This window comes from Orycteropus afer, unplaced genomic scaffold (genome assembly GCF_000298275.1).
Source record: "Orycteropus afer afer isolate SDZICR_OR568_19922 unplaced genomic scaffold, OryAfe1.0 scaffold00617, whole genome shotgun sequence".
Lineage (NCBI taxonomy): Eukaryota > Metazoa > Chordata > Mammalia > Tubulidentata > Orycteropodidae > Orycteropus > Orycteropus afer.
Window position 1 is genome coordinate 199910 of NW_006922204.1, and position 11457 is coordinate 211366.

The 11457-nt window shown below is 40.4% G+C and overlaps 1 protein-coding gene across 1 annotated transcript in view; it reads left to right on the forward strand.

Moving 5' to 3' along the window:
• Positions 1–11457, forward strand: part of PDK3 (pyruvate dehydrogenase kinase 3) — a 123018-nt gene that overhangs the window by 53631 nt on the left and 57930 nt on the right. The window contains exons 2-3 of the mRNA XM_007956405.2: positions 1178–1319; positions 10808–10879. Of these exons, the coding sequence (XP_007954596.1) occupies positions 1178–1319; positions 10808–10879 (214 nt within the window). The remainder of the gene's footprint in view (positions 1–1177; positions 1320–10807; positions 10880–11457) is intronic.

Genomic DNA, 11457 nt, shown 5'->3' on the forward strand with positions numbered 1-11457 from the left:
AGGGATTCCCATTTGAAGAAAATGTAAGCAGTAGGTGCACATGTATAGAATCAATAGATCTGTTGCCTTCTGGGCACCCCTTTGAACAAGTAGATTTGCATGTACCAGTACTTCTGTGCTTGGCAGTTTTCCCACAGTGTTTATTTGAAAACAAATTCAGATTATATCCTAGGTTACTTTTATATTGCTGCTGGTAACATGAGGAATGTATTTGGGTTTAGGAGAAAATGGCTTTCAAGTTTGCTTCTTGGAATAAATGTTCTTTTTCTATTCTAATTATTTTCTTAAACTTTCAATTTCATTAACCAGATGGTGCCCAGCTACCACTACAAACATTTCCAACCAGGAACAGAATAGATGGTCCCAGATAGAATGGGAAGAAAACATAAAGCAAAACTCAAATTCCTAAAAAAAAAAAAAAAAACCAGACTTACTGGACCAGTAGAGATTAGAGGAACCCATGAGACTATCGCCCTGGGATACTCTTTAAACTGGGAACTCAGACCACTCCCAGTAGTCACCTGTCAGCCAAAAGACAGAATGGCTCGTAAAGTAAATAGTATCTCCCATGAGTACCATACTCTCCTGAAGAACCATCCAAATGAGACCTAACAGAATGAGGACCATTTACCCTAGACCAAAGATGAGAAGGTAAGGGAGGACAAGGAAGCTAGATTAATGGAAAAAAAACAACCAGAATGGAAATATGAGAATGCCAACACATTATGAAAAGTATATGAAAAAAGAAAAAACAAAACTCACTGCCATCGACCCATCGAGTCGGTCCTGACTCATAGTGACCCCTCCTTGGGTTTCCAAGGCAGTATCACTATGGAAGTAGATTGCCCAACCTTCCTTCCAAGGAGTGGCTGGTGGGTTTGAACCGCCAGTCTTCTGATTAGCAGGCAAGTGCCTTAGGCACTATGCTACCAGAGCTCCCAGTAGTAAGTATAGAAATTGTTAAATGAGAACCTAATTCACTATGTAAAATTTCTCCAAAAACACAACAGAGTATTTAAAAACAAAAAACCTTGCTATTTCAGAGGATACAAATTTAACTAGAAACTGCAGGATTATTCCATTTTTTCCTTCCAGCCAGTGACTGCTACCATTAGAGAACTTTCTAACTCCATCTGTTAACTTGTGAAATCATGGACCCTTTTCCGTCTCTTGATAGGAAGAGATAATGCATGTGAGAAAACATCCTATATGTTTCTCCGAAAGGAGCTTCCTGTGCGGCTGGCAAACACGATGCGAGAAGTCAATCTTCTGCCGGACAACTTACTGAATCGGCCTTCCGTGGGATTGGTTCAGAGCTGGTAAGTAAATAGTGTGGCTGCAAATGGGTCAGTCTTCCTCCAGATGCACTGAACATTTGGCATTGGGACCATTCTCCGTAAAAGTACATGTACTGTCTGTCTGGGAATGAGTCATTCGGGATAGCTGGGTTTTCCTGGCAGTTAAAAGTTGCTGCTTTTATTACAGAACGGTTCAGTTTAAAATTGTGATGATGGAAAGTATGTCTAAACTGTACTAGACACTTTCCTTGACTTTACAAAGTCCACCTTTCTGGTTATAAATGTGATGTATGCTTATTGTAAAAAGGAAAAAAAAAGTCCAACATGTTGGAAAGTACAGAAAACTAGAAGGGAACAGCAATGCAGTAACCCGAGTGAGTGGGTCTGGAGTCCTTTGGATGGGAAGATGTTTGCTGCTTTTATGAAGTCTCAGTCTTAGAAGTTGCTTGAAGGCAGTGCCTCTTTGAAAAATTAAGTGTGACATTTAAAAAGGGAGACTCAAATTGGAAAACCAGTTACCTGGTGTGCTTCATCTGCCCTGTTACAAGTGTGACAAATCTTAACTGAGTGTAACTTAAATCAATTATGGCTCTGATGCACGTGGCCTATGCTATTGACTGGAGGAAGTTGGATTTGTAGGTAAACTAGCCACTGGGTAAGCAGGATGAGATCAGTGAGGGGCAGGATGGGAGAGCAGCCGGCCAGGGCATTTTTGGGAGGGATTTGCATCTAGTTGGGAACCATTTGCGTGTTTACTCTGTATTATCAAAGCAAGGTAGAAGTCACTGTGGAGAAACTGATTAATAAGTAAGACATGGCTATGGACTCAGAGGAGTTTGCAAGGCCAGATCTTACTGAAAAGCGCTATGGGGGCGCGGAGGCGATGGGGAGAAAGGCCAGCTGTGGCTGAGTCCTGCCCCTTGACGGGTGGGCAGCATTGGCAGGTGCGGGTGATGGAGAGCATTTTAGGGGACAGGAACACCGTGAACAAACAGAGGGGGAGTGGAACTATTATTTAGCTCGCATTTAGAGGATTAGTAGAGGCCAGGCTCCTGAAAGAATTGGACATTAACAGTCATTCATCAATTATATTAATTTTAATAAATTCTTAGGGCTAAGGGTGACTCCTTCGAGAAACACGGCAGTGGGTGGTCTTAGATACAGAATTCACTCTCTTTCCCACACAAGCAGCAGCTCCTCCCTGTGTGAAGCACATGGTCCTTGGAACCCAGGAGAGATCAAACAGTAACAGTGACCATGGCTTTGATATCAGAGTCAGTTGCATTCTTCCTCTAATTGATAGTTTGTTTCAGAAGGAGCAGAAAGTACTTCTTTGTATGAGACTTCTTTATCAGTTCAAGGTCATCATCAGAAATACTCCAGTAGAAACTATGTAATCACTACTGAGGGACACTGTGGTGGGGATTCTGGGTAGGCTAGAAGACCTTCACGTCCTCAGATTCTGGTAGCAGTGACAGTGAAACATTTACTGTGGCAAATAACTTATGGGAAAGCTACTTCAGGTACCACAGAGTGAATTGCTGGCATATTATAGACTCAAACACATTCCTATGTCAACTGTTCTTTGACTCCTCATCATTCCTTTTCCATATCCATTCCAAACATATGCATGCCATTTCTTCCTTTTCTTTCTTAAATATTACATTTTGAAATAATTTCACATGTAACAGAAAGGTTGCAAGAATAGAAGGGATTCCCACATATGTATACCCCCACCTAAATTCACTAATTGTTAACACGTGGCAACATTTGCTCTCTCATATTCTCTCGCTAGATAGATATGCATACATGTACATACATACCCATACATATAGTAACTATATACGTGTACATGATACACATGGTATTTTACCCCCTTGAATAATTTAGGTTAAGGGTAGCGTCGTACCCTTTTATCATTAAATACTTTTAATATTCATTTCCTTAGAGCAACTCTTAGATAACCACAGGATGATGATGAAATTTGGGAAATTTAATATTGATTTGGTAAGATTTTCTAATATGTAGAACTTATTTAGCAACCCACCCCCACCCCACGATTTAGGAATCCAGTTCAGGATCATGCATTCTGATGAGGTGTCATCTCCTTTTTCCTTTTTCAAGTGAGCCTGATGTGTAACAGGTGGTGAACCCCACATCATCCCCTCAGTCTGAATATATGCTTCTTGCTCTTTCTCTCTTTTTTTTTTTAACCTAGCTAGCCATTTTCCCTTCCCTCTCATCCCTGGTAAACAACAAAGAAAGTTTCCTTATATAAGTTTCCATATATAAATCTTTCCCTGACTTTTTACAGTAGTGAACTAATACAGTATTTGTCCTGCGGTGATTGATTTATTCACTCAGCATAATTTTCCCTAGTTCATCCACGTTATGCAATGTTTTGCAGATTCTACATCATTTTTTCGTGTTGCCTAGTATTCCATTATGTGTTTGAACCACAGTTTGGTTATCGATTGCTCTGTTGATAGGCACTTAGGTTGTTTCTGTCTCTTTGCTATTGTGAATAGTGCTACGATGAACATGAGTGTGCATATATCTGTTCATGTCCTGGCTCTCACTTCTTTAGGATATGTATCTGGTAATGGGATTGCTGGATCAAATGGTATTTCTGTTTCCAACTTTTTAAGGTATCACCATACTGATTTGCACAGTGGTTTTATCATTTTACAGTTCCATTAGCACTGAGAGTCCCAATCTTTCCACATCCTCGTCAGCATTTGTTATTTTCTGTCTTGTTGAAATTTGCTATCAGTGTTGGGGTAAGATGGTATCTCATGGTTGCTTTGATTTGCATCTCTCTAATGACTAATGATCATGAACTTTTCTTCATGTGTTTGTTGGCCACCTGAATATCTTCTTTGGTAAAGTGTCTGTTCATGTCTTCTGCCCATTTTTCAATTGGATTGTTTGTCTTCTTGATGCTGAGGTGTTGGAGTTTTCTAGAGGTGTTGGAGTTTTCTAGAAATTTTAGAGATAGCTCTCTTGTTAGATATGTCATTGCCGAATATTTTTCCCAATCTGTAGGTTCTCTTTTTACTCTTTTGGAGAAGTCTTTTTCTTTTGTTTTCTTCATGTGGGTGCATCAGCCTGGGTTGAGTGGTTTCTGTGTACATCTTGTTTACTATTGGGCTAAGAGGCAGCCCCTGGGAGTGAGTTTTATTCCAGGCCCAAAATGTTTCCCAGGGCCATAGTATTGGAGGTCTTACTAGACTCCATCCAACCAGTAATTCTGGTCATTATTGAGTGTTTGGATTTTGTCCCACGTTTTTCCTCCCATTCTATCCACAATCTCCAGATTTGATCCTTTACTGAGTGGTTGGCATTGGTAGCTGGGCACCATCTAGTTCTTCTGGTCTAGAGGGCCATCGTGTCCTAGGGCTGATTGCTTCCAAATGCCTTTGTTTTTTTGCCTCCTTCTTCGCTTCCAATGATAGGAGACCATTAGGTGCACCTTAGATGGTCACTTGAAAGCTTTTAAGACCCCAGTTGCTACTCACCAATGTAGGATGAGGAACAAAGCTTTTATATATTTTGTTGTGCCAATTGAGTCTGGTGTCCCCCAGTACTATGGTCCTGAGACAGTGGCTCTGTTGGATGTCTGTCCCACGGTGTTTGGGTGTCTGTGAGGGATTGCTCTATGTCTATCTTCTATTGTTTCTGTAAGGATTGTGGGTATTTTGTATCACTGGCAGCTGTGCAAGATTAGCCTGTGCTGAATCTATCCTTGGTCTAGAGTATACTCCTGTTCATTGACCCCCATCTGATCTTCTAAGGTGTTTATGTGTTTATCTGTACCCTGGTGTTTGTTGTTAATGGTAATGCAGTATTGTGAATATACTGATTGGTATTAATTAGCATCTGTTGTCTATTTCTTATATCTTAATGAAGTATTTTGATGCACAAAAGAATTTCAATTTTAGAAGGTCCCAGTCATCTAGTTTATCTTCCGCTTTTTGTGCATTTTGAGTTATTCTTGACATTCTATTTATGCCTTAAATTAGGGCCCCTAAGTTTACCTCTAAAAAGAGCCCTGGTGGTGCAGTGCCTAAGGCATTTGACTGCTAATCAGAAGGTTGGCAGTTCAAACCCACCAGCTGCTTTGTGGAAAGAAGACGGAACAATCTACTTCCATAAAGATATACTGCCTTGGAAACCCAGTGGGTGTCACTCTGAGTTGGAATCAACTTGATGGCAGTGGGAAGTTTGCTGCTATTTTTTTCTTTGATGAACTTTATATTTTAGGAGACTATCTCTTCCCCATTAATGGATTTTGACCCTTTGTCAAAGATCATTTGTCCACAGGTGGATGAATCTATTTCTGGGTTCTCAATTCTGTTCCATTGCTCTATATATCTGTCATTGTACCAACGCCAGGCTGTTTTGACAACTGTGGCTGTATAGTAGGTTTTGAGTGTGAGACCTCCTACTTTGTTGTTTTTCTTCAGTACTCCTTTGCTTATTTGAGGTCTCTTTCCTTTCCATATAAAATTAGTGATTGGTTTCTTCATGTTCTTAATGTTGATGGAATCTGGATTGGAATTGCACTGAATGTATAGATTGCTTTGGGTAGTATTGACATTTTCACAATGTTCAATCTTCCTATCCATGAACATGGTATGTTCTTCCATTTATGTAGATATCTTATAGTTTCTTGAAGTAGTGTTTTGTAGTTTTCTTTGTATAAATCTTTTGTGTTCCTGGTAAGGTTTAGTCCCAAATATTTTATCTTTTTGGTAGTAATTGTAAGTGGTATTGATTTCCTTTTCAGAGACCTCTTTGCTGGTGTAAAGGAATGCAGCTGATTTTTTTATGTTGATCTTGTATCCTGCCACTATGCTAAATATTTCAGTAAGTTCCAGTAGTTTTCTTGATAAGTCTCTTGGGTTTTCTATGTAACTTCTTCCTCTCTTGACTTTCAAGCAAGGAACCTCACCACAAACTGACGACTCCTCCATTTATGACATTGCTCTTTAAACTTTGCTCTTTTTTGTTTGTTTTTAAATTGTAGTTTGGATGAAACTTTACAGATTACATTAGTTTCCCATTCAACAATTTATACACATTATGTTTCATGACATTGGTTGCAATCCCCTCAATGTAACAGTGCCCTTTCTACTTCCTACCGGGGTTTCCTGTTTCCATTCATCCTTCTTTCCTGCCCTTCCTACCTTCTGAGCTTTGTTTTCTGGCAAATGCTGCCCTTTTGGTCTCATATGGTTGATTATACTGAGGAGTACATTTCTCCCTGGTGCTATTATTTGCTTTATAGGCCTGTCTTTTGTTTGGCTGAAAGTTGATCCCTGGGGGTAGGTTCAGTTCAGGATTGAAGGATGTTTGAGGGCCACAGTCTTGGGGGCTCCACCAGTCTCTACCAGACCAGTAAGTCTGGTCTTTTTATGATTTTGAACTTTGTTCTATGGTTTTTTTCTTTTTCTCTCTCTGTCCAGGACCTTCTATTGTGATCCCGATCAGAATAGTCAGTACTGGTAGATGTGCACCATCCAGTTCTTCTGGTCTCAGGGTAGTGGAGGCTGTAGTTCACGTTGTCCTGGTGGTGTGGTGGATAAGGCACTTGCTGCTAACCAGAAGGTCAGCGCTTTGAATGCACCAGCTGCTCTGTGGAAGGAAGATGGCGTGATCTACTTCCATAAAGATTTACAGCTTCAGAAACCTAATGGGGGTTGTTGTGAGTCAGAAATCACTTGATGGCAATGACTTGTTTTTTGGTATTAGTTCTTTGGACTGATTGTTTCTTTGAGTCTTTGATTGAGTCAATGGCTGAAAGCAAAGAATACCAGAAAGATGTTTACTTGTGTTTTATTGACTATGCAAAGGCATTTGATTTTATGGATCATAACAAATTTTGGATAACATTGAGAAGAATGGAGTTCCAGAGCACTTAATTGTGCTTATGAGGAACCTGTACATAGACTGGGAGGCTGTCATTCGAACAGAACAAGGAGATACTGCATGGTTTAAAATCAGGAAGGGAGTACATCAGGGTTGTATCCTTTCACCATACTTATTTAATGTGTAAGCTGAGCAAATAATCTAAGAAGCTGGACTATATGAAGAAGAACCCAGCATCAGGATTGGAGGAAGACTCATTAACAATCTGCGATATGCAGATGACACTAGCTTGCTTGCTGAAAGTGAAGATGACTTGAAGCACTTACTGATGAAGTTTAAAGACTACAGTCTGCAGTATGGATTATACCTCAGTATAAAGGAAATGAAACTCCTCATAACTGGAGCAATGAGCAGCATCATAATAAATGGAGAAAAGATTGAAGTTGTCAAAGATTTCATATTACTTGGTTCTACATTCAACACCAGTGGAAACAACAGCCAAGAAATCAGATGACATATTGCACTGGGCAAATCTGCTGCAAAAGACCTCTATAAAGTGCTGCAGAGCAAAGATGTCTCTGAAGACTAAGGTATGCCTAACCCAGGCTGTGGTGTTTTCAATTGCCTCATATGCATGTGAAAGTTGTACAATGAATGGGAAGACGGAAGAAGTGTTGGGAGCCCTGATGGTGTAGTGCCTAAGGCCTTTGACTTCTAACCAGAAGGCTGGCAGTTCAAACTCCTAGCCAATCCCCAGAAGGAAGACTAGGCAATCTACTTCTGTAGAGATACTGCCTCAGAAACCCAGGAAGGGGTTGCTATAAGTCGGAATCAACTCCACAGCAATGGGTTTGGTTTGGTTTTTGAAGAAGAGTTGATGCTTTTGAGTTGTGTTGGTGAAGAATACTGAAAGTACCATGGGCGGTCAGAAGAATGAACAAATCTGTCCTGGAAGAAGTGCAGCCAGAATGCTCCTTGGAAGTGAGAATGGCCAGACTTCGTGTCACCTACTTTGGTCATGTTGTCAGAAGGGACCATTCTCTGGAGAAGGATATCATGCTTGGTAAAGTGGAGGGTCAGCGAAAAAGAGGAAGGCCCTCAAGGAGATGGATCAACACAGTGGCTACCACAATGGGCTCAGCTATAGAAAGGATTGTGAGGCTGGTGCAGGACCAGGCAGTGTTTCGTTCTGTTGTACATGGGGTTACTATGAGTCAGAGCCAACTTGAGAGCACCTAACAATAACAAGAAGATTTTGGAACTTTGTCCCTGTATGTGCTACAATATCCTTGGGTATACTTACAGTACATACAAATACATATGTAGAAACCTATATGTACTCGTGAGTGTACTCCCTTTCACCTTCCTACATCTGTCTTGCATGTCTACCCGTGAACCTACTCATAGATGTTGTTTGTTATTACTATCATTACAGGATTATGTATGTAATAGTATTTACTGTTGTTGTCTTTTACTCTTATGCACCTACCAGTGATTTCCTTTGCCACTGGTCATATTATGCTACCCTCCACCTTATTGTATACTGCCTTTCCCTTCACCTAAGTTAATATGTGTCTACTGTCTAGTTAGTGATTTACCCTTCCTTCCCCTCCCACCCTTGGTAACCATCAGTGAATGTTTCTTTCTGTGTGTAAACCCTTTCTTGACTTTTTATAACAGTGGCCTTATATAATATTTGCCCTTTTGTGTTTGACTTATTTCACTCAGCATAATGTCCTCTAAGTTCATTCATGTCATGAGGTTTTAAACTTTGCCCTTTAAATGAATTATCCATTCCTGAAAGGCACGGGGATGCCTAACTCAAATTTTGCTCATGTGTGGCAGGGCAGAAGGCATCACAGGAGATTGCTGACTTTGGCCTCTGAGAGTAGTTTTACCTGACGATCTTAACAACATCTAATCCACAGCTTTATATGCACAAAGACTTTTTGAAAATTTACCTAGACATGAGCACACTTTTAGTATCACATGCATTGCCACAAATTTCATTCTTGTTTATGTATTGATATGAGAATAGTCATTTTTAGTAATTGGAGTGCCCTCTTCCATCCAAAGCTAGATGGTAGGATTAATTATAATTGGCTGTTAGAAATAATTAGCATAATGGGATAATTCTTTCAGGACATGTTCAGGCCCAAAGCAAAGATCACACATGTCTAAGTAATCGGAAGATCTGAATTCCCACCAGATTCAGCTGATACCGTCTTGACAGACCTGCTTCAATTGCATGCCTGTTGGAATCCCATTTTCCTTTGTTCTCTAGATCTTTATGTTGGATACTTTGTTTCTTAGACTGGTCTTGATTGAGACAGCTATTCTTCAACCAGTGGTTGGTTTGGAAGGCTTAGGAGGCATTCCTTCTCTATTATGTGTTGATGAAATTAGTTTAGCTCTGACAAGGAACCTACTTTTTTCTTAGTTTCTAAGTTCTTAGAGTGCACTTCAGTGGCACACAATACATCTTAATTCAAACTGTAGACTTGCTGTATCTGTTAAGATATATTTAGTTGCAAATAGAAAACCCAGCTAAATCTGACTTAACCAGTAAATTGAATCTAGCCATCAGGTAAGCTTTCAATGTTGGTTTGGTGCATACATTCATGAGGTTATCAAGACCCTGATTTCCATGGTATCATTCATTTTAAGGCTGGATTTCCTCCTGGTAGCAGAACAGCTGCAGCAGTTCCAGGCTTCACGTCCACATAGCAGACTATACAGAAGCAGAGCAAGTCGATTTCTTGCCCAGAGACCTCCAGGAAGTCTTCCCTCTTATTTTACAGGCCTGATTTGAAACATATGCCCATTCCTGAGCCAATCCTTGGGTTCAGGAGGAATGAGGAGCAGTGCTAAAGCTGAACTGCTCAAATAGTTTCTTTTAGAAGGGTCAGCATAAGGCTGGTTCCTATGCGAAGGAGGTTAAAGATGTCCCATATGTCCAGCTTTTCCAAACTGCTGTGCCATTCCATCCTCTTGGACATCAACTCCTCCTCCTCCCCTCAGGACTCTCCCTCCTGTCTTAGGGTTCTGTAGTTTGCTGTAACATCTCACAGAACTCACAAACTGCCAAGGAAATGGCTCACATAGGGGTGGAGGCTGAGAGGCTGGCACGTCCCAAATCCATGAGTAGGTCTGGAGGATTCTCCCCACTCACATGGTTGTGGAGGTTGGTGAACCCAAATCGGCAGGTCAGATGACTGGCTACTGTCTTAAGTCTAGGGGTGAGATGATGACGAACCAAACACAGGACAGGAGCAAGAGAGAGAACTTTCCCAGAATATTCACATATATACCCTCATGGAAACTAAGGGTGGTCACACTGTCCAGCAAGGTGGGACTCAAGGTGCATCCCACCCTAAACAGGCATAGAGACTAGGATTTACAATATATCACAAAATGGAGGGTGATAGCTACAAGGGCCATATTAAGGAATTCACTGCACTGCACGGACTACTGGGCTAATTAGTGGAATTAGTGGCAAGAGAAATGGGATTACCCACAAAAATATTAGGCAAACCCAGGAGCTTTGCTTGGAATTGGCTTCCCTTGGAACACTTCAGGTAAAAGATGTATGCTGGGTAGCAACTAACACAGTAACTCTTTTTTTTTTTTTTTTTAAGGTATATGCAGAGCTTCCTTGAACTTTTAGAATATGAAAATAAGAGCCCTGAGGATCCACAGGTCTTGGATAAGTAAGTATATTACCAAACTTACCTGAGAGTAAAAACATACAGGTAGAAAAGTTTCCATAAATGGAATTCATGCCATTAAGAACCAAGAAGTATAATTTGGATGAAAGCATTAGGTTTCTTTATGTATAATGATTCAGTATTGCATTTAAAAAAAACTTGAGTTTAAGATTTTAATATAGCCCAAAGAGAATAATGACAGTTCACATTGTGCTTTATGGATCTAATTCTTACTATGTTTACTCAAGGTGAACTGGGCACTCACTGGAAATGCTGTGGTGAATGTTCCACCTAGTGGTAGTTTTAAGAATGCTGTGTCCTCAGCATATAAAGGATTTTAACTATTCAGTCCTTTACAATGAAAAAATTTTCAATGGGATGTTACATTTGAACTCAGAAAAACTAATGGTTTTATTTTGGAGAAGCGGTAAGGCTTGTGCTTTTTTTAATATGTTGTTGTTGTTGTTATGTGCCGTCGAGTCAGACCCGACTCATAGTGACACCTCCTTGGGTTTCTGAGGCAGTATCACTATGGAAGTAGATTGCCCCATCTTCCTTCTGAGGAGTGGCTGGTGGGTTTG